This window comes from Amphiprion ocellaris, chromosome 19 (assembly GCF_022539595.1).
Source record: "Amphiprion ocellaris isolate individual 3 ecotype Okinawa chromosome 19, ASM2253959v1, whole genome shotgun sequence".
NCBI classification, from domain to species: domain Eukaryota; kingdom Metazoa; phylum Chordata; class Actinopteri; family Pomacentridae; genus Amphiprion; species Amphiprion ocellaris.
Genome location: NC_072784.1, coordinates 16,992,900 through 17,017,480, shown reverse-complemented (window position 1 = coordinate 17,017,480; position 24,581 = coordinate 16,992,900). Strand labels below are relative to the sequence as shown.

General features: G+C 38.8%; 2 protein-coding genes across 9 annotated transcripts in view; one reads left to right on the top strand and one right to left on the bottom strand.

Annotated features, from left to right (window-relative positions):
• LOC111562889 (RNA binding protein fox-1 homolog 3-like) overlaps positions 1–24,581 on the bottom strand; it is a 530,604-nt gene that overhangs the window by 440,046 nt on the left and 65,977 nt on the right. The gene's annotated exons all lie outside the window — the stretch shown is intronic.
• LOC111562896 (ectonucleotide pyrophosphatase/phosphodiesterase family member 7-like) lies at positions 18,168–24,097 on the top strand. The gene is made up of 6 exons (XM_023261685.3): positions 18,168–18,478; positions 18,909–19,054; positions 19,422–20,051; positions 21,445–21,670; positions 23,270–23,393; positions 23,702–24,097. Exons 1-6 carry the CDS (start codon positions 18,241–18,243, stop codon positions 23,757–23,759), a joined length of 1,422 nt encoding a protein of 473 aa, XP_023117453.1. The 5' UTR covers positions 18,168–18,240; the 3' UTR covers positions 23,760–24,097.

Sequence of the window (24,581 nt, the reverse complement as noted above, 5' to 3'; positions counted from 1 at the left end):
ATATACACTTACAGGGACTTTCTGGGGCCCCAACATCATTTCAAAAAATTACACTTTTTTCCATGCTCAAAGGCTCCATTTGAGTCATTCAATTATTTGGATCCAGTGGAAACTACGTTGGCTGCAACCTTGACATGCATTGTGGCTGTGGGAGATGGTTTCCTTGGTAAAACGTTTTTGAAGATTAAAATACAAAAAACCCTTGTCTGAAGCCATATGAACTTCTCATAATGCAGCCACAATATCTTTCAGACCTTAGTCTTGGGTCCCAAATAAATAAATAAGCTCTGAACAAAATCTCAGATGGTGCAGAAACAAATTTCCTGAATCCTGTGTGATTTGACATGGACTGAGCCAAAGGATAATGTTAGCTTGTTTAGAATAACAAAAAGATAGCTCATAATGTGAGAATGTGTGGTAGCTCATTCTGTGCAGCGCTCTCCATGGTTATGCTAATGGTATCTTCGCAACATCACCATGAAGAGGATGTTGAGCAGGAGAGACAGGCGCAAAGTAGACCAGCACAAACATAGCCTGAAGCTTTTTAAAGGCTCAGAAAATATGACAAAAACTAACAATAAAGTCCTCACAAGAAAACAGGATGAGTGAGTTTAATAAGACAGTATTGTTTGCTTGAACTACTTGAAGGATATATTTCATAGTTTTTTTTCCTAAAGCTAATGCTTTTATAGCATTTGATTAGTTTCAAAAACCCGTTCACACAAAAAACTGGCATGAACACATGATACGAACACAGAAAGCAGTCTCTGCAGGCATAAAACCATCCTTGCAAGTGAACATTTCTTCTCTGCATGCCACAATGTGACAAGTTCACAACTCTAACACTCACTTGCTCATTAAGTTGACTTTTGAGACTTTGGAAGCTGCACAGTGGCTGGCATCTCTACTGTTTTAACTGGTTAAATGTGCTGTATTGATTGGATTTTGCACACATTGACTGATTAACTAAATGCTGTTCAACATTTATTTGTTATTGTCTATCCAGTATGGTGGACTATTGTGAGTAGAGTAATGGAAGGTACTTGCTTCAAGGTGAAGTGAAAAATTCAAACTTAAGACGGCAATGCATAATTTTCCAGCTTGTTAAACATGGAGAGAAATAGTGACTGAACAACATGTAATAAATCATTACAATCATTCAGTGGCCCAAACATGTTCAGTGATTAATGCAAATACGTCAGGGGGGCAACAATGTCTATTCCACTACAATTTAGAAGTAAATATTATTTTTTATTACCCTACATTAATTTGTTAAATTTAATTACTAGATACTTTGCAAATTTAGATTAATGCAACAAACTATAATCAGCAAAGAAATGATGACATATTATTGTTGTCAAGTCTCCTCATGGCATCATATTGTTAGATCAAGATGCAAGTCTATTGACCTCCATGTAGGGGGACCTAGAAGTAAATATTAAAATGAGCTTCACTTTAAACTGCAACATTAATGTGATGAGCACAATAATGCATCAGTTTTTATAATTCAATAATAGCATATATATTTTTCGGAAATAGATCAAGCATAGTTACATTTACTTTTGGTAGTTCAGATAGTTTGATGCTTATAAGGTTTGTACTTTTAAGTAAAAATATGAGTTCACAACTTTACATGCAAGACTCCTTCCAGATATTGTTACTTTTACTTTAGTATAGGATCCGAGTACTACTTCTACCATTTCATGCTAATATATACTGCTTTCTGCACGCATATGCCATACACACACCTGTTTTTGTATTTATGTGCACATGTTTTGAGATCAATTAACAGCCACATTTTATTTTGTTTACTTATTATCCTACCTCTATTATTTGTTATATGCATTCTTTTTTCATATATCAGACAGCTGGGCACTGCAATAAAAATACTCATGCCACTGTTTTAATGTTTTTTTGGTTTCTATTATTATTCCTCGAAAGCTTCATCCCAAGATTTACAAAAAAATACAGATGCTGAAATGATTTCGTTTCATTGGTTGATTTTTTGCCATACCACTGAAATCGTAGAATTCCATTGGGATTAGTACCAACTAGCATAATTCTGGTATCATGGCATCCCTACTGGCTCACTGCTTATATTGTAACTACAATTTTTCTTCCATTAATCCCAAGCAACATTAGAAAAACTAAAAGCATAATAAAGCACAAAACCTTCTGTTTTCTCTCTCTTTCCTTCCTTTCACTGAGCTCTCCTGAACTTTGGCTGCACTGTATGTAAAACTATTTTCTTTCTCCTGCCAAGTCACTACTGTATTTGCTGAACAGGTTCTTGACATCTCCGTACTGGTGATTTCCGTGTCCTCCAGCCCAGGGGAGGTGCATGATCCCGTGTTACCAACAAGGACATGGCATGAAGGGGAAAGGTGCTCCAACACTTCCATTGTAAGTACAGGCTAAAGGCTGTCTACTTAACTGACAGAAAAAGGTAGAGATCAGTTAAGTTCTTCTTCTTTTCTACTATCCTCTTCCTCAGTTTGGCCACATGGCTCTCAGCCAACAAAAGACTGCAGTGTTCTACAGCTGCAACATTGTGAGAGCTTAATCCATATCTCCAGACCTCGGGCCTAATCAAACAGACTGAATGTAGGGAAGGAGTCAATAGCTGCTTAATTACTAACGAGAGTAATGACAATAACAATCACATTCCTTTCCAGGCTGACGTAATTAAGGGAGGCATGAAAAGCGTACTGAGGGAGAGCTGCCTCCAAGCAAGGCAGCAATTAGGGCAGAAGCTGAGGAGGCAGCTTGTGGCAAAGACATGAGATGAGCTCCAAACACTGTCTCAGCCTTGCCTTTCGTCTAACACCTTGTCCTCCTTTCAGGCATCAGTATCATCAGTTGGTGCCATACACTGACAGCGCTGGGCTTCATTATATCTGTCCTGCCCATCGGTGGTGCGAACACTGTTGTTCAACCGGCTTTCTCCAGTATGTCGCTGGCGGCTGCCATGTTTAATGACCCTCCTCCTCCTGTATCCAGCGCTCAGTAGGCACAGCGTGAGACGTGGGGAAACACTCAATTTCTGTAATGGCTTGAAATGGAGTAAATATCACTCGGCCCCCTGCATTTGTTACTCATTCAAGCCCCGTTATCACTTGCTGCCTAATTTCCTGGTGCACTGACAAAGGCAGAGGGCGTTTCCATGGAGAGGGAACCCTTGCGGTTTTTCGTGCTTCTCTCAACTTGGCACTCTGTTCATTTCACAGCAATTATCCTGAGTCATTCCACACATTCTGCCACAGAAACTCAAGGGAAGGACCTTTCAGCTAATTGCTTTCAAATGGAAATAAAAAATAATCACACGGCTACTTTGTCAAAATGACTCCTGTTATGCAGCATTTGGTATGGGAAATTGATGTGGGATTCCTTTTAATGTCCCATTTACAATGCCTCCCGCTCCATTTCCAGTTGAAAACCTTTCTTTAAATGCATTTGGGATGAAGTCTTGACACTGCATGCACCACAATTGTTCCTTTTTTTCTCCCAAAAAAAGCAAAATATTGATGTGGAAAACTTTTTTTCTAAACTAGAGATCATTTATTGTTATTCTTTGGGTCTATTTTTGCTTGAGCAATTCATTCATTCATGAATGTACATAAAAGCTTAAATGCTTAAAATTATTAATTATAAAATGAATATTTAATGCACATTTTGTTAATATAACTTTTACTCTATTTAGGGAGGGAAAAAAGATTAAATGGCATGCTCTGCACAGTAATTAAAATGAGAAAAGTCTAGGCGCAAAGTATCTGTTCCCACATCAGTCACGATTGATCTCCCTACTTGTGTTCAATATGCTTGTAAAATACAAATTATGTGAGAAGGCAGCAACTCTAAACAACTGTGGAAGTACAGCTGCTGAAGAACAGACTGCTTGATGACGCCCTGGGGCCTGAATCGCTTTCAGCAGACTGTGATACAGCCACATTCACCAGACATCCAGCTTTAGGCTCAGTCTGCAGAGGTCTTTATGTCACAGCAAGACACTTTACCTTGTAGACCACAGGGACTGTCTGGACATATGCAACGCAATGTATGTTTGCACTGCATTCCAATTCTTAAGCTGTTACACAGTTGTTGTTTTTTTTTTTCACTTTTTCACGTTGTTCAGCCAAATACAGCAACCAAGGAGTTCCTCTACTTGCTGTCAACACGTTTTCTCTCCAAAAGTTATCCTGCTACCATGGTCTAAGGTTTAGACTCCCATTACGTATGCAAAACAAAGAAAACAATCCTCTAGGCTGAAGCAGTATCGGTGCACTAGAAATTCCAATATAATCTTTAATGTCCTGTTTCAGAAAGTGAGTCAGGTGAAAACTTAGAGTTACCTGATTCAGAATTAAAATAAACTCTTGACTTGTGGTTTCACAAAGTGAGCTCTGCTTAACTCAGTTACTATGGCAGCATATTCCACAAAGCTAACCTGACCAGGTTTATTTCAGCTAAATCTTAAGTTTGACCTCCTCTTGTGTTGAAGTCTTCAGACTGAAGGAAGTATCAGACATTGTGAGTTTTCAATCCCGTCTCACAAAAAAATAACTTTTATACCATAAACTTAACTGCATAAGCAATTTCATTTTGAGTGGCATGTATCTTGTTTTATTTTGGACTTGACGACTCTACAAGCTGATGGACCCATCACTGTGGGAACCAATAAAATGGAGGAAGAAACTTCCAGCATGTTGGGAAAGACACGAACCTAACTATGATTTAACTGTGACATTTCCTGAACCCAAACAAGCAGTTTAGGAGTGTAAAAATAAATAAATAGTGAATGAAGATAAAACTGAAGTCCAAAACCAATTTGTGCTTTCTGCAAGGGTACACATTGCCTGTCTTACGTTACAATGGCACCTTTCAAGCAGATAATACATTTCTTACAAAACATGAATGAGAATGCAGCTTTGTTTCACAGGAAAGTCATTTTTGGTAGACAGGGATTGTCCGTTTCTTGAAGAGCCAGCTGATGTTTAACCAGCAAGAGGGTGATCAGACATACTTGGATGCTTTATCACTCCCTGACGATTACATATTTGAGCATTACTGTTTTACTGTGCAATCGATCATTTATGTGAACAATATCCTCAGTCCTCATGTCATTCACAGGACACATTGTGGAAATGCTCTCAGTTTAGATAAAATGCTTTGTGTTGCATTTGGTTTGTTTGCCAGAGGGAGTTTTCTAGATTACATTTCCAAGGCAACCGTCTGTCAGGCTATCAGAAATGTTGCTCTGGCTATTGAACACTTTTACTGTACACTTTTGTGGCCACAGACCCAAAAGACTCATCAAAGAAGAACTTCATTGCAGGTGGAAGCTGTAATTAATTTATTTAATATGAGGCTTCGAGACTTGCAGCACTAATCACTTAATGTGATATATTTAAGGGTTTCCAGGTGTGATTGGCTGCATTGATGACCCTCATATTCCAATCACAGCTCCTTCAGTTAATGAAGGAGATTATGTGAATAGGAAGTCTTTTCACAGCATTAATGTGGAGGTAAATAGTAGCCTTTAGGCTTTTACTTCACAACACAACTACTGCAGTTAACTGCTATTATGCACTGTGAAGATCATATGCAATGCAGTCCGCAATACATTAGTACAGCGGTCTGCAATTTTCTGGCCAGTTCATGTTCTATTTTTTCTTAAATAGGCTATTTACTCACATTCTGCATGTATTCATTATTATTTCTAACTCTAAAAATATCATGACTGCGCCTTTGCTTCTCCCTTTTGGATGGTGAATCATGGTAGTCAATCCAGAGTACAGGTTTGAACGCAGAGTTTGTTAAACTTGCTAAAGAGGCTTCAGTAGAGGTCATACATGATAAAGACAACCAGCAAGCCAAAAACTGGAAAACAACCAAATGGACAAAGATGGTGCACACTGGTGGTACATCAGTGGTGGGGATAGAGAACTCCCTATGACTGCAAGTTAGTCCAAATATTAGACAGTATTTTTTTCCCTTAAGTTTATAATTAGGGTTGTTTATTACATTTAGATATTACCAAAATATCAGACAATGTTAATGAATGGACAGTCTTTTACAAAGTGTTGCGTCATAGGTTGTGTGTAGACTTAATGCTGCTAGGCTAACCAGTAATTTTGAATCTGTTTTTCAGAATCAGTCCTAAAGGTGTTTGGTTAGCCTACTTTAACCTGCAGCACTGTCTGAAGGGTTGTGTAACGTGTTTTATTGCCACGGAGGAAATAATGTCTTTACTGCAGAAATGAACCAAGGAGAATATCTGCCAAACAGGCAAGAATTACGGCTGTCACAGTTACAGATGATGAGCTGTCACAGATGATGAGCTCAAAAAGACAGTCTGGAAAATGCTAACTGTCAGAAAAAATGAGTCTCACTGCTTCAAGACTCTGACAGGAGAGAGTGTGGGTATATGACTGATGAACACGATACACAAACACATGTTTTACGTATAAACACATTTAATGTTTCACTTATAGAAGAGAAAAGGCTTGAATGACGAGGACTCTCTTGTCCTTGGATTAATGGTATCTCAGGGAAACCTTCCCCACAAGACAAGATTAAAATCATGGCATGGCTTGTCTCCTTGGTTAAAAAAAAAGAAAAAAGAAAAGAAAAAAGGAAAAAAGATAAAAAGGCCCCCTAGACATAAGTAGATGCACTAAATGAAAGGATGACTCATTATTTTTTGCCTAGTTTGTATTAGTAGGCTTTAATTAAGCTAAATTATTATGCTTTTTGTCTTTAATTCAAACCAAAACTCCTACAAGATTAAATTAAGTTCAGTCTGGTCATTTCACTTTATCCCATCCATCTACTCATTTTCTTCTGCTTTTCCAGGGTTAGGTTGTGGTGGCAGGCTAAGGCTAACAATTCAATTTCTAGACATCCCTCTCCCCAGATCAAATATGTCATCTATCCTGCGAGTTCTGGTTCTACACCTGGGTCTCCTTTCAGTTGGACATACCCCAAGACCTCCAAAGGTAGGCACCATAGATGCATCCTTATCTGATGCCTGAACCAAATCAGCTGATTCCTTTCAAGATGAAGGAGCAGCAACTCTACTTCGAGCTTCATCCAGATGTCCAAGCTCCTTACCTCATCACTACAGTAAGGCTGAGCCCAGCCACCCGACAGAGGAAATTCATTTTGGCTGCTTACATCCACGACCTCATTCTTTCGGTCACCAGCCAGAGTTTATGACTATAGGAGGGGGTTGGAAAATAGATCAACTAGTTAATCGAGAGCTACAACAGTTCAGTTTAGGACCCACTTTACTGATGATGCCACCACAATCCATCTGTCCATCTCACCCTCCATTTCCACTCACTAACAAAATACCAAGATACTTAAAGTCTGTCTCTTGGGGCAGCACTCACCCCCAACCAAGAGGGAACAGTTCACCTGTTTCTGGCAGAGAACCATGGCCTCAGACCTGGAGGTACTGACCCTCATCCCGGACACTTCACACTCGGCTGCAAACTGCCCCAATGTGCACTGAAGGTCACGCCTGGATGCAGCCAACAGAACCATTTCATTCGCAAAAGCAAAGATGCAACTCTGACTTATATTTACTTTATTTGTAGTGATAAATATAACATAGGTCAAAAACAGGCAAGACTTTGTAAGTAATTGGTATTACACAATACTGTAGGTTTCTACAGTATAATAAATGTGTGGCAATGACTTCTCCTTTCCAAATCATTATTATTTCTACTAAAACCATCATACAACTGCAGAACAAATGTTGGTTAGTTATTAAGGTATGAAAAATAGATCCCACCCAACCCTACAGTCTCTTCTTCTCATACATTCTAGAGATTTTCCACTCAATTCCACAACTATTACACAAAATCCTGATAGGCAAGCTCGCTTTAAGAAAGAGGTATTTGCCAGCAAAAATGCAGCATATATCAGATATTGTTACATGAACTGCAGCAGGCTGTTCTTTCGGGTTTAGCGGGCCTCTTTTTTTTCTATTTTTTTGGTGTTTGAAGGGGGGCAGGCAGGCAGAGTGGTGCTAATGTGTTGACGTATGGTGGGAGGTAGGAAGAGGCAGCTGCTGTTCATTTCCATGAGAGGAAGGCCACTCTGAGAGGATGAGTGGAGAGGGGCCTTTCAGAAGATCTCTGAGTCAGAGCGAGTGGGGAGGCATCAGGATATTATTAGGGAGGTGTGCCTGCTGCCCTGCTATTATAGCTGAAATAAATGGTTCTGCTGCTTTCCTCTAAAGATACACCTGCCCAGTGTTGTTTCATCAGGTATTACATGTGAGATGTAAAAGACATTCAATAGTATTAAACCTGTAATTCCCAAAAGATTATAGGCCTAATGACACTTTAGATTGTCACAAAGGAGACAAAGGGCATCAGTATAAAACCTGTTCACCACAGACGTAGCTTGTGTCACCACCTCAATGAGCAAAATGTGAGAAAGTGCAGAATATGGACTCAAATCTTTTTCTGACATTCACTGCAGTTAATTCTATTATCTCCTTGTCTTCAGGTACATTTTATGAACCTGAAACAGTTACAATATACAGTATAACAGAGCCTCCAATAAAAGAAACCCAGCTGGAGGCCTGCTTTGTTATTCTCTTGAATTCCTCGGCTGACTGAGGCTCTACAAACTCTGTATTATCTCAAGTGAAACAGCCACACAGCGCTTAATCTCTAGTTTAAATGCACTTAAATAAATGATTGAATGTATAGTGCAGGAACCGAAATGTCACTGATGAGCTCTTTTTTTGAAGCTTTGTGTAAAACATAAAGGCAGAAACGAAAATGTTAATGAATTGTCTGAGGAGTAGAAGATCAGAGGAGCCAGACGAATTTCATATCACACCTAAAGACCTGGCATTTAATTAAAGTGGCCTGAAAAGGGGCTGCTTGGTTGGCTGACAACAGTTTCTCTTGAAGCAAATTAAAGAAATCAATTACTGCCGTGTGAAAATGTAATGCCAGCACACTGAAGCCCCACAGTGCCACAATGAGACACCAGGCCAAGGGGAGAGGAGCGAGGAGGAGGGCACCTCCAGTATGCCACATCTGACTGGCTCGGCTACAGAGTTTATCACGTCAACCTGTTACAGGCAACAGAGCCTGAAAGGGCCCACGCGCTGGAATGAAGCCGCAAATCAGCCTAGCTGCCTCCACAAGCCTGAGCCTCCTCCACTCTTCTCCCAGCTCTTACTCATTCTCTCACCTTCATTTTGCCTCTCTCTGTCTCACACACATGCACAGTGCACACATATGGTTCATATGCAAGAGCTGGAGATATCGCAGGGTAATAATGGCCGTTTAATACATGCTGTACATTGACTCATCAGTGTAGTCCCATCCAAATCTGAAAAGCAATCCTTCCTGGATACGGATATATGCTGAAACCACAGCTGCAATGCAATTTAATACAAATACATTTTTATTTCCAGTTTCATTTGTTCATTTATGTAGTCAAGTTGTTACACTGAAAGTCAGTGGGAAGCTAATTTTAAAGATTCTTTCACTACTGTCAGGCCACAGTTTTAAAGTCCATCCATCCATCCATTATCTATGCCGCTTAATCCTCATTAGGGTAGTGGGGGGGTTGGAGTCTTTCCCAGCTGACTTGGGGCGAAGGCAGGGGAGGTCGCCAGTCTGTCGCAAGGCTACATATACAGACAAGCAATCACACTCGCATTCACACCTACGGGCAATGTAGATAATCAGTTAACCTCAGCATGTTTTTGGACTGTGGGAGGAAGCCGGAGTACCCGGAGAAAACCCACGCATGCACAGGGAGAACATGCAAACTCCATGCATTCTAAATGCAAGGCAAAAGTGCTAACCACTACGCCACTGTGCAGCCCACAATTTTAAAGTGAAAAGCAAAAACAACAACCTCTGATGGAAATCAAGTTTTCTATTTTCGTAACATGTCCAAATGGTTATTTTTCTGGACTAGAAGACACCATTAGCAGTCAACATCTTTGCAGAGCATTTCCAGCTTGAGACTTCAGCGTACCAATGACAATCTCAAGAACACTAACTCAGACTTCCAGAGATTCATACGTAACAAACCTTAAGGAATCAATCCCTTCAGCTTGCAGGGTTGGGATTTCTGTATCATTCTTCATCATCAGGAAGTCAGACAAACAGCAGTTCTCTATTGGCAAGCAGACAGCATTCTGGGAGTTTAACTAGTAAACTGCCACCATGACAAAGTCTCCTGTGATGCTTTAGGCGCACCATTCAGGCTTCTTGATTTAAAAGCCTGCTGATGTGAGGTACAACAGCCTTGTAGTTTTTATCAAGTAGATTATTGTATTAATCTACATTTGATGCTGTAATGGGAATATGACACAACGGAACCACATACGCTTAAGTAAAAAATAAACTACATAGTGTATGTTCATGATAATGAAGAAACATGTCAGCCAGTGCAGCAGAGTTACTCACTGGTGTGTTTTTAATCATTTTTGGACAACAATGGAGCTCTATGGCACAGGGAAATAAATTAACAGCTTTGAGTACACAAGTAACACTTGTTAATAAGGTCAGTTGATTATTAGTTTTGGTCTTTTTTGGGGAGTTGGAAATAAGGAAATGTTTAATTTATTTTAAACATACGTATTTCTTCTACATTCATGGTTCCTCAACTAAACCTATTGTGCGTATCAGAGAATCTAAAAGCCCATACCTCGGCAAGTCAATGTGGACCCTGCCCATTACATTTGAAAAGTTTTTTCTATTGCCCAATAAATATCTAGTTCCACTGAATAAACAGTGTCGCTGGTGATTATTCATAGCAATCCTGTCAGTTGAATGTAGCTTCAATGTGGCTTATTCACTGTACCTGCAGAGTTCACACATTAACATTACACCAGAAAATTTACCATTAGCTCCTAAACCACAGATACAGTACACAATTCTAGCATAAATGTAGAAATACGCATGAATCAGAAATAAATATGGACCAAGTGATATCTACTTTGGTTCTGTGCTGGCCCACTTCCAAGATATGAGATGTTAGTGGTATAATTGTGCATAAGACTTCAAGAGTCAGACTGATGCAACCGACTGCAGGCAAATGTATTTTGTCAATGCATTTTGACAAGCTGCTCTAAAGTTAGGAAATGACTAAATGTTATTTTTTTCTGTCAATCATTCGAGACCTCTGACATTAAATCAAAATCAGATATAGATTCAGTTTTCGAACCACTGGATAACAGTTTTTTGACCACCAAAACTAAACAATTCTGACATATCATCACCTTTTAAGTTAATATAGACTCACATCTAGGGCTTCGACAATTAGTCTTCATAATCTTTTTTATTTATTTCTACTCATTCGAACAAATAATTTTCTTTAGTATCATCTATTGTTGGGTCACGATGTCAGAAATTTTTGGCTCCAGTCCTTGGTCAGCTGCAGTTAGTGCTACAGTTTCAGATAGTGGCTGTGGCAGTCCAACCTAGCTCAGTATTAAAGTTTCTAAAGTTACAGAACAAAAAGGTGGTTTGTAAACTGTGCAAAGCTTTTATGTCAAACTAGAGCAGCAAAGCACAATGCACAGGAAACATATAGGCATGTTCGGCACTGAGGGTTTTATATCTTGGCTTCACTCCATCTCTCTGAACTCACATAACTGCATTTAATACAGCCTAATCCGCAACAAATCAGGTCTTATTTACATATTTTTCTCTGTATGTTGTCTGACAATGGAAAAAGTGTGAAATATTGACTTTAAACATCGCTCATTAAGACTACATGTTAATTAGCAGTTATTTCCAAGCTGCTGCTCCACACTACTAAAATCCTGATTTTGTGTCTGCAGCATTTTTGTCTCATGACAAACTCACCACACAAGGTAAATGTGCATGTTATTATATAGACTGAACCTTTTCACTTTGCTGAGAGGTTTAATGGATCTTTTGGTGTGCCCTGATGGCTTAAATAACAAGCCCTTTGGTTTATTTTATCATGTTAGAGTGGCCAGTGTAAGCCTGCAATTTTGCACTTTAATATGAAAGCTTTTGCTTACCTTTTGTACTGTGCATTATATACTGACACGCAGTTTGTTATGGATGAAAATTAATCGTTTAGATTAATCAACTAATCAGTGAAACAGTCGATAGATTAATTGATAGAAAAATTGCAGTTAGTGGCGGCCCTCCTTCCATCCGTGAATGTTCCATCGAGCAACATTAACATTCATTTGACGTCATGTTTCTGGCCACCTGGGAAATTTAAGTCCAATATCCCATCTCCTTTAGCTTGGTTTTTGGTCTGTACCAATTCCTGAGGGAAATATATTCATCTTTAATTGCTAAATGCTCTGATATATTCACTACACTGTCTGTCTGCAGCTTGATGCTGGTTGGGTAATGTAAAGTGGGTTTAAAAAGCTCTGTTGTTCTCTCTAAATGGTGCTGAATGTTTTTTTGGTTTATTTGTTTACATTAGGCTATACTTAGTTTTTTTTTGATTGGTGTACTACTATCTGTTCATGGAGTTATAATGTCTACAGTAATTGATATGCAAACAACCTCATAAAAGTATCGCAATGTGCGCGAAAGGCATGTGTCTTCAAGCACAAAATATACAGAAGAATGATCCTAAAACATTGCTCCGTCACTCCACCAGTGAGCAAAACCTACAAAAATACTTCTATGTACTATTGAAAAGGTGGACTGTATCTGTAAAACCTGCTGACCTTAAAACAATCAGACCAGTCTGGGTTTTAATCAAGTTTTATAATCGGTGTTGTTAAAGAGAATGTTTTGATTCAACAAAAATACTAAATTAACACAGAATATTGTTTTTCAAAATATGCACAATCATGATTTTATATTACCATAAAATTGTTTCCTTTAAAAATAGAGGCATCCATGTAATCCTTATTTATCAGGATGGTGTTATCATACACAGTTATCTCGTTATCGCATGGCACTATCACCACTTTTCCAAAAGAACTGTCATAAACTTAAACTGTTTGTTCATGATGGTGATTTACGAAGAACATCTTAGTTGATCATTAACTACAGTCTATACGTCTGCACATTCTCATGTACCACTAAAAAACTGCTGGTGACACAACCCTTGAGAGCAATGAAAAACAAAGGAACAATTTTTTGATAGACTGTTTGTGGAATTAAGAGATATAATTACATGTTTGCAGTCAGATGGAGGAAGAGCTACCATATTACAGAGAAATTTGTTGTTAGATCCCTGCTGTTCAGTTTTAATACTGTATGCTATTGTGCTATTCAGGAGGAATGATTGCTGACCTCCCTAAATGTTAATCTCTCCATGATCAAATTAATGTCAACACACATAACGGGAGCAGCATTCATGTACAAGCTTTGTCCAAATAAACAGAGAGCCACTCAAGGTCAATGTGAGTGTAGATTTAGTTTGATGAAGCACTGACATGAACATTAGCTAGTTAATGCTACCCTCAGCTACCAGCAGTGAAACTCAATTTTAACTAAAAGGATTAAATGAATTTTTAAAAACGGCAGCTTTGCCTGTATGTCCACCTTACAGCGAGCGCCTGGCCGCGAGCCCTCCGCTGTCATGACATGTTGACCATGTGTGGCTATGTACTGTACTGCAGCAGCAACATTACACAGCCATATTAACACACACAAACACACACTCAAAGCCTCTCCAGCCTTCTTCAGCTTCAGGATGGCTGCCTGACAGGTGTGAAGCAGTCCTCTCCTTGCAGCACTGTGGTTATTATTCTGCTGCACCAGGTGCTGCCACCCTCTTTCACGTCCAGTCCCTCTGCTAAAACCTGCTCTGTTTCCCTGATAAGACTGTTCCATTGGAAGCTGTTGGCCTGATTCACGATGGATCAGCACACATCATAACATGCCAAATACCGAGGAGTGGGGACGGGGGAGCCACCCATTTTTTTATGAAAGATGTTCACAAGGCTCAGCCGTTTATGTTCAATGCGACTGTCAGTGCCAGTGGAGGAAACTGGCACTGGAGACACTTTTAGAGCATATGTGTAATACAGCATGAAGGGCAGGTCAGTGGTTAAAGAAATATTTCACTTAAACCTGCAATAACTACTTTTTTGGCCACTTGGGGTGAGAAGAAACATGTTATGACGATGACATTCTGACACCTTTCCTGCTGACTTTTCAAACTTGTTGGCAAACAGTTGCTACTTTACACATTGAGCAGTTACAGAGCAAGATTAGTGTTAATTTGCAGATGTGCTTCTGATCAACTGTTGTTTGTTTTCAGCCATCTGACTGTGAAATTTTTACATTTTTAAAACATTCTATTTTTAAAGATAATTTATTGTATGTGTTGAATTATTGTAAGATTTTTTCAACTACTACTATGTAACTACTATGATAAAATTGTAACAAACTTAGTGTTGAAGGCCCGCTGTAGACATTGTAAAGAGAACAACAGGTGGTCTAATTATTATTTCCAAAGCTGCATTTGTAGAATCAGACAGCAGCAAGACCCATATGAGCGTCTCAAAACTGAGGGAGTTGCGCATATTTGCACCTGGCACAACAGCAGTGACTTCATTAATTAGTTATAATGACAAATTATCCCTAACATCGAGACAGAATCAATCAGGATCTAACGGCAAGTCATACTGTGTGTTTATCTTCACCTCAGACAGGTGAGCTGACACACACACAGTCACAGTTAATAAGCTGCTGGTAAATTATTTGTTACACAGCAGATTTAGATTTGATCTTTTGTTTATTCGTACTATATATATATATCACTTGAAATTTTGCAAATGACAAATATCTTGTGCCCTCTTTTTTTACTATGGTGGGTACGTCTGAATGAAGCTGTAAGAAAAAGTAATGTAAAGGTGACCTGTGTCTGAAGGACAAAACATTGCTACTTTAACAGGAAGAATATGCAGCAATGTTATGTATCTCATGTCTGGAAACAGCTTTGTTTAATAAAGCAGTGGGAAAATGCAGATTTTGCGATCATTTACTGTAGGTTCATCCCTTTTCTTCTGTTACATTGTTGTCATAGTGTCATTGAAGACATTGTTACTACTATTGTTACTAAAACGCTGATTATAGCCACTTAAAGCAAAAGCTGTGGGAGAATAATATCAGCCATCTACTGGTATTGTATAGATTTTCCGTTTATTGTGAAATTACAGAAAATTACTAAAATCGCAGGGGGGAAAAACATTATTTTTATATATTTATATGTTGACTATAATAAAATGAATAAATAAATAACTCTCCCAATACTGTAAATGATGTCCACATTAAAGATCTGCATTATGAAATACAGACCTTTTTCCCCCAGTGTTTGGCAATACAACTACACTGTTTCACTGTATCTAAATCATTATTATAGCAGATATTTTTGCAGTTTTTCAATGTTAGAGTATTTTACACTTACTGCCAAATTTTCAACATTTTTTTTTAAAGTATTTTTTGTTACCACACCGGACAGAACTACATAACAGGTTTCTCCAGCATGACACTAACTATGCTGACATGCTGTTACTGTGTTGTAGGGAAGTGTTGTATTTGCAGTTACACAGTGAGAACTACACATGAGAATACAGTGCACCTCCAGTGGAGCTTTCCTGCAGTTTGAAGTTTTACGCTTGGACTTGCTTGCACGTAACCTGATAATAAGCCATTCATGCATTAAAAGTTTGTTTGCTCACAATTCAAAACACATCGATCTCGGCACGCTGGCATGAACTTGATGGTCTACTTCCAGTCACAGCAGGGAAAGAAGCAGCTTGCCATTCAGACTCTGAAGTGAGCAGAATACAGATGCAGTTAAGCATTTATTTACACCTACAACAGGGCGGTCGTGTTTATGTATTTCACACTTGGATTAAATATTTCAGTGTGCTATCAATTCAACTGTTTTTCTGTTTGTGAGATGAGTTAGGTCGTGGTTTTAACCCTGGCAGTATTGGCAGGAATCTTTTCATTTGATAATGTGATCCTGACTCCAGAGAGAAAGAAAACTGTTTAAAACTTGTCATAAAAAACTGACTTTTATACATCTCTGGTGACATTTACATTTATTGTTTAAAGATTAGAATAAATCCTTGCATTCCGACATGCAGCAATGAAACTCAAACACAACAAATTTAAGTAGTACTTTTTTTCAACCGCAACTAAGCAGCTGTATTCTGCATGTTTGTTCAGAGACACTTTATGTAAAATTAAATAGGCTTTAATAGGATCATGAAAAGAAAAATCATTGTGTGTTTGTTTTTTTTATCTTTAAAGAGTCAACAATAATATATGTCATCAAATAACTGGAAATGTCTTTGAATAGCCGAATGTGTCACAGATGTATCTGAGGACAGCGTAGCTAGAACAAAAGTGACAAACTACTTGGATTTAAGAACTGTCTCAGCACAAAATTAGACAGATCTGTTATACTGTGTCCATTAATATGATATTTGAAAAATGTTATTACAAAAAATATTAAGACTTGCTATTTATGCTAATGTTTTTAATTTGTGGCAATATGCGGTTGTTATGTTTAAATGCTCTTTTAAGCACAATGAAATGCTTGGTGTTTCAGTCACCATCTGATTAAATTTTTGCATTTCCCTGATTGAATGATTTATATCTATGCACTGTATGTATACATGTCTTTTCATGAACAGCATAAAAAAGTTGTTCAAAGAGAAACATCATATAAAATACACCAGCAGCAAGAGAGACAGTGTGTGGGAGTTTGTCACCTAACATAAAAGAACAAAACAAAACCTCAACCGAATTCCATCGAAAGAGAAGCTGACTTCTAATAATTTTGAGACTTCTCAGGTTGTTGAAGTTATAGTGACAGATTCAGGAATTTGTAAAATGCACTTTTCAGATCACTGATGTTCAGAGGATGCAAAATCTCATCCAGACGATTCAAAAATTTGCTAAACATTAAACAAAAGTCTAAATTTACAGAAACCTAGCTAAAAGATACAATAGCGGATCCTCAGCCTGAGTTATGCCTTAGTTTGTGTAGTGGTCTCGAACAAGCTCTGGCTCACACTGGTGAAGCTGTTTTGGCTTCCCATCTGGGGAAGTTGCACTGCAGTGGTTGTGTATGGGCAGCAGGGCGTGCTAAAGGCAAAAATCTCACTTTTCTTCTTCAAGAAAATGTAAGAATCCCTGTGGAAATTCAGTGCAGGATTGGAGCGGGTCAGATAAAGTTTGCTTCCCCCACAAGTTCAGGGTGTGTGTGTTTGATAAAGTTCTCATAGCAGAGATCTGAGACTTTCACTGGTCTCAGCAGTCCAAAACACTCCTCCAAATCTTGCTGACAGTGGACGACGAGTGGATAGAGTTAATATGAGAAAGCTAATGAATATGAATGAGGTAAATGAAAGCTGATGAATGTTATCCCTTATCTCCATAAAGATTAGACTATTCCCTTGAACCTCTGCCAAGGACACACACAATAAAGAACAAATTTGAAGAGTTAGCTTGTCTAGCAATTTGATGGACGTTGATAAGGTTACATCACAACACAATGATATATCATGTGCGGATGAGAACACAGAGTATGATCTGAACTGAAACACTGAGGAGGGCTGCACTTCATTTTTAATAGTGTCCATTCTCACGGTCGCTGCTACAAAAATAAAAAAAGGTAAATTTTTAAAGATCTTTTAACAATATCCTGAGGCTAATATACACATTAGAGTTATGAAATGAATATGTCTATTAGGGTCTTTTCTTCCCCAGAGACCACTGCTAGCTCACGACGAGATATATACTCTCATTCTCCTCTTCATTTTCCTGGTGTCAGATCAATCATGCACCATCCCAACCCAAGGTGAAACCCATCAAAGTGTCATCCCCCATTGTCAGTGATTCACAGGAAACGCCGGCACACAGACGGGCAGGCAGACAAACAGAAAGACAGCATCAACAACCAAGTTAGGGGGGAAACAAACAGCCATGATGCCTGGGGAGATTAATCTGCTTTACTGTCAGTCCTCAAGAGCAAAACAAATGGGGAAATTCACTGTGAACACGGCTCTCCGCCATAAAATCGAACCATAAACATGAGGTCACGCACACAGAAAACAGCGGAGATATAGTTCGTCTTATCAATGGTACAGATAAAGTCGGTAAACTTTGCACACAAGATGCTGACTTAAGAAACCTCAGGTGAGATGACAAGAGGTGGTTCTTCTTCTGAATGACGGTTTTAGCTGAAGGGTAGCATCAGTCAACATCCTGTGAAGTGCCTGTGTTCGCCATGATGTGGACAGCGAGCGTCTTCTGCATCCTCTGGGCATCGTGTATCCTCGGAGCTCCAGTAAACAAAGAAAGACAGAAGGTGCTGCTGATCTCCTTTGATGGTTTCAGGTGGGATTATGACCGCGATGTGGACACTCCAAACCTTGACAAAATGGCCAAGGATGGAGTCAAAGCTGCGTATGTCACACCTCCTTACCTCACCCTCACCAGTCCTACACACTTCACCCTCTTGACAGGTAAAGTGTTTCATTTTCTACAACAATGCTTCTACTTGGCACAGGATCTGCATATCATGGAGGAAGAGTGGAAACCGCTCGGAGTTTACTTTGCAAGGATTGAAAAAAGCCCCAGGAAAAAAAGGAATTAGTTGTAATTGAATGTCCCAAGGTCCAACTGCTTTTATAGCTGAGTAAGATGATTATGCTTGGATGACTGAGGGAAGAATTCTCTGTTCCCTTTCTTATTTTGACTCTGGAATCATCAGTGCCTACTAAAAGAAATTTAACTTCCTTGAAATTAAATTCCTCTAATCTCCGAAGTTGGTCGTAAGACCTTGTCCAAAAGCGTCATGCCACTCAGCCCGTTAAGTTGATAGAATTTTTAATGTGAATGTGTCACGCTATGAATAATGAGTGCAAGCAGACTGACAGCGATTCTTTTCTGCAGGCCGCTACGTTGAGAATCACGGGGTAATCCACAACATGTGGTTCAACACAACCACCCTGGAGAAAAAGGCGTACTATCAGACTCTCTTTGTGAATGAGTGGTGGGACAATGGCACTCTGCCTATCTGGATCACAGCACAGAGACAGGTCTGTGCAGCACAATTTCCATCTTATCACTGTGAGAGACTGTTGTGCTGTTTACAGCAATAGAAACCATTTCTCTTGACAAAACACCTCTGAAGGCCTGCTGAATGATTTCAGGTAGATCATGCCGTTATATTGCAAATTATTTTGCAGGCATAGATGTTAACTGCATGCAAATGACAGCTGCAGTAAGTTTGCCTCAAAGGTTCAGCTGTAGCTTTAAGAGAAGCCATCAAAATTCAGCAACTACTGATTTGCTTTCCTTGTATGTTGACCCACAGTATGAACACATGAACCCTGTGCATGCTTGTCGACATGTGTATGTGTATCATATTTATGTTAATGTGGCCTCTTTTTTCTACCCTTCCAGGGTCTAAAAGCTGGCTCTCTTCACTTTCCTGGCACAGCTTCCAGTTACCAGGGACAGGTTGCTATGGTGCGGGAATGGGAACCACCGCTTTACAACTACAAGAATGAGACCGCTTGGCGAGAGAACATAGACAAGGTGATGGGCTGGTTCAGGGACCAGGATCTGGATTTTGTGTCCCTGTACTTTGGTGAGCCAGATGGCACAGGCCACAGATATGGCCCGGACTCCCCTGAGCGCAGAGAAATGGTCAAACAAGTGGACCGAACAGTGGGCTACATTCGACACTCGACTGAACGACACGGGCTGAGCAGCCGATTGAATATCATCATCACAGCCGACCACGGGATGACCAAGGTGCAACGTGACGGTCTGGTGGAAGAAATCACGCTGTCCAAGATCCCAGGTTTTTCGTTCCGTGACCTGTCCTTCCACCTGGTGGACTACGGCCCCTCCGGGATGCTGTTGCCAAAACCGGGCATGCTAGAAAAGGTTTACAACACCTTGAAGGGGGCTCATCCACACCTGCATGTGTACAAGAGGGAGGATATGCCAGAGCACCTTCACTTTGCCAAAAATGATCGCATCCTCCCCATCATTTTACTGGCTGACAGTGGATATGTTATCAATGGGGTGCGTTGATGGAAATTTTGTCATTCTCACTCAAGAATTGTTTGTTACACACATGTGCGAGGCCAGAGACAATAATTCAGCTGTATCAGTGATCAGACATATTAAATCATGTGTTTGCATTGGCATCAGTCACCTGTGTTTTGGTCTGATGTGCAACAAGCTGGAAAGTTTAAAACCAAAGAGGCATGTGTGGTAGCAGTTTTCTGCCCAAAGCAAGTCTTATTGATTTACCCTTTTAGGCAAATTGTGCCCTTGCAACGTACCACACTGGAGAGTATAGCTTTAAAAAGCAAACATTTGGCTTTCCTGCTGTAATGGTAACTTATTAACAAAAGTCAGGCCATTTGAGTGACGTGATATTCTTAAGTGGTCACAAGGAAATCAAATGACAACCACTTATGTACTGATAAAGATAAATAGCCAGATAAACTATCTGGATGTGGCATCAAGTTCATTCTAGAAATATCTTCATGTCTCGACTACAGAAATAATTAAATTACTTAAAATCTGCTCATTGGAAATAGTGAAACTGGGCTCTTTTCAACCCGAGTTAAATTCTAATCTTAGTACATTACAATTTTAATCAAGTGCATTTGCACGTCCTCAGGATAATCCAGGCCTGGCTGATGACATGCAGTGCTCTCAAATGCTTCATGAAGCTATTCATGCCTCAAAATTCAAAATTAGCATTTTCATTTGGCTCCACATTCACTCAGTCACTCCGCTGTGCAGCAACTTTGCAACTGAATGTGTCAGTCAGTGCTGAGAACCGTCAAATCATAGCTCCATTTAAAGAGTAAAATTACTAAAATTCTATATGAAAAATGTCTCCATATGTTGAATAGGAGGAAAATAATCAGTCCTGTGACTTTACTGATAAAATGCACAATCTAAAGTCTATAGGTTATGACTGGCCATGACCGTGGCAGCATTATCTGACTCTTTGTTCGCTCCTTTTATGGCTTTTTCTCCTTTCAGTTTGATCCAAGAAAAAGATAATATGTAAAGAGTGTTACATAATTTCTGAGATAACTCTAAATACTGATATTTATATAACATGTTAGATATAATATACAAGACTAAATTATCAAAGGAGTTTATGTAAGTATTAAGTATTTTATGAAAATGGAGAATTTCCAGATGGATTTAAATTCTCTTTTATGCACCTTCAGTGGCTGACAGCAGTCACAAAGAAAGAAAAGGCCTTCATTCTCCAGCATAGAAACAACACTTTCACTTGGCCAATACCTCCCTCTGCTGACAGAGTGGGAGTAGGCCGAGACAAGGAACCCCGTTGAGCTGTTATTAAAATGACTGCCTTGTGAAAGTTAAATTCTGATTGAATCTTACAAACTAGGTCATGCGAGTTATGTTATCCCCTCTGTCCTTGCAGTATTTCCCAGTTCAGTTCAACAAGGGAGAGCACGGCTTTGACAACCAAGAGATGGACATGAAAGCTTTCTTCAGGGCAGTGGGTCCAGCATTTCACAGGAACCTGGAGGTGGGGCCCTTTGAGACAGTGAACATCTACCCGTTGATGTGTCACATCCTGGGCATCAAGCCGGAGGTCAATGACGGCCACCTGAATGCCACCAAACACATGCTGATGACGAGTCGGGGTGAGTTCATATCAGACTAATGAGTCTCTCCCCGTGGCCCCAAAAGTGTGTCGCTCCAACACCTGCTCCTTCATTACTAGGCCATTCATCCATCACGTCTGACTTCACATGTGTCCAAATCAGATGTAGGGTTACTGTAGGTTGAAACTACAAAGTGCACCTGGCATGGCTCGTGGTAAGTTTGGAAAAAGAATTTTTTTTTTTTTTTTAAAATTAGTTCTTCAACAAATTAACGGACACTGCAAGAAATAACTTTCCCTCAACTCAGCCTAAGGCTCGCTGGGTCCTACTGAAGACATAAATCACTGACACAGGTCACAAACATAAAAATTTTAAGTGAATTATTTGGAACTAGTTCCTGCAGATTAATACTCATCGCTCAAGTAAATATTTGTGCCTGCAGGATGGGGAATGTGGGACTGAGTCAGAGTAAACTTAAATGCTAATAAAGGAAAATGTCAGCGAGTGCAGCAGTGTGACTCATTGTTGACTTCAGCCTGATCATCTAGATGATAAAAGCAGACTATAATAATCCTAAAATATTGGTCAGTCAGTGCAGTCTACTCCTAATATAGTGGACATGATGCTATTTATCATATTTATTTCTAAAAAATTGTTGTTCTGTTCACACATTGATTGGACATATAATACAATGCCCATGAATCTCAGTAGTTGTATTATTAGTTGTCAACACTTGTTACATTTTATTGAATGAAGCCTTAAGGACAGTAACATTACATTTTGGCTGCCTAACACATTACAACTCTTTCCTTTTGGTAATTCACAAAATTGATCCCAAAAATCAGCTTTCTAAACCAAGTTTACAGTTTAAATTTCAACTGATATTCATGAGAATTCTGTTCTTACATGCAGCCAAACTTGCTACAAAACTAATCACGGCAGTTTATTTTAAATATAATGCAGTAAAAACCATGCTAATAATCCCACTAAGCAGACAAGGAGGGGCAATAAGATGCAGCTTACAAAGAACACATATTAGACACAAAAACATATTAAGCAATGCAAGTGAAGCCTTGAACTGCTGTGTCTGAGCCATACTGTTAAAAACCTATTGTGCAGAATGTAAAAGTTGCTGTTATTGCGCCATCAAGTGGTTGGTTGATGGAATTTAGTGCCAGAGTACTTTATTTCAATAAGTTTTGAAAAAGTAAGAAAATTGCAATCAAAGAGAGTAAAATAACACTGTTTCTCTACAGATATGTGATGCAGCAGTGTAGAAAGATTAGCTTTAATCTTCAAAAAAACATATATTCAAAATGTAAATGCCAGGTTTTCCTGACTCAGAAAATGTTAAAAGTCTGCTTCATGTCATTTCACAAATGTGCATTTTCTTGTTATTTCTGACTAGTTTTTTTAAAATACATTTTAATGTATATTACACTTGTGTAAATTAAACTTCAAATAACAAAAGAGATTGCAAAAAAGACCATGGTTTTCTTTATTTTCAGCTCTTATTTTAGTGTTGATGATTATCCTTTGGCTCTGGCTAAAACTTCTTTGGGGGGCACTAAAGATTAATCTATGCAGGAAATTCTTAAATGTGTTCTGTTTTTGTTTTTGTTTTTTTCCTTGTCTCAGGTGAAGGTGTGAATCACCTGCCAAATCTCTTCACTGGACTGGCTGCAGTAGCTGGATTTCTAGTCATAGTTTTCATACTGACAATATCCCACAAAATACTCAAGCGCAAACGCAAGAATAAAAGGTAATGAATGAGTTATTACAAAACTTATTATTATTGTTATGCAACTTACTGGGGTCTGACATATTTTTTTCATTAAGAACATGAATTTTTTAAAGTATTGGCAAATTTCACATTGTTACAAATGTATTGAACTTTTTTTTAAATTCCAAAATAAAACTATTCACAAATGTACAACACAAATAAAACGAGTAATCATGGACAACTTTCATGTTAGTATTTGCTTGTCAACAGCAGCAACGAAACTTTATACAACAACATCTTATGTTAGTATTTGCATTGTCATGAATGTCTTCATTTCTGTGTTTCAGATCCACAAGTGTGAGACATCCTCCAGAAAACAAAGAAATAAACCAAACTTCCTTTTGACCAAAACATCAAAAAAAAGCAGTTATTTCTTAGTCCAAGATTGAGAAACAGCTGCACCTTCTGGTTGATCCTCTTTCACTCCAAATGAGGAAATGCACTCGTTGAATCACATCAGGAACCAAGGAGCAGAGCTGTGTGCAAATCTTTATTTTGAATTATTTGTGTAAGAATACAAATTGAGCAAAGGTTGAATAGAATACAATGTACAACGCGGGGAGGGGGTGTTTTTTGCTTAGTTTTGTTTTGTGTTTGGTTGAAAATGTCTAAATGAACAAGGTTTATGTGTGTACTTTATGAAACGTAATAATTAAATATTTGAATAAATACATTAAACTCGAGTGCTATTTTGTCTATAAATTGTGCAGCACTGCAAGTTATAGTGAATAAGTGGATCTGTAAAGCTTTGTTGGTATTGTAGATAGTTGTAGGTTAAGTTTTGTACATTTATAAGATTCTTTATGCATTAAATCATGAACAAATAAAACAGAAGACGCCATTTTAACAGCATACAGAGAAACAGAGAAATAAAATGAGTATAAAAATCAGAAAATCTGTATTTTGTAATCAGATTTTACAAGAAAGTTGTTATTATTACATAAGTCCGTGTTTCTAATTTCATTTACAATAACATGAGAATACGGTGGCCGCCAAGTGACATCTTTTCAGCAGCCACATTCTCAGTTGCCGCCTCTCTGCGCAGAAACGTGTCAAGTTATACACGGAGGCACTAAACTTCTGATTTTGACTTTCAAAATAAAATGGTTCGATTCGTGTTGTGTCCCGCCACACTATTATTTGTTCTTTTTTTGTCCCTTTCTGTCA

Excerpts from the sequence above, each read along its gene's own strand:
- LOC111562896 (XM_023261685.3), top strand. The coding sequence starts at position 18,241 with ATGATGTGGACAGCGAGCGTCTTCTGCATCCTCTGGGCATCGTGTATC. Across the intron at positions 18,479-18,908 it reads ACACTTCACCCTCTTGACAG|GCCGCTACGTTGAGAATCAC; the intron begins GTAAAGTGTTTC and ends TCTTTTCTGCAG. Across the intron at positions 23,394-23,701 it reads CGCAAACGCAAGAATAAAAG|ATCCACAAGTGTGAGACATC; the intron begins GTAATGAATGAG and ends TCTGTGTTTCAG.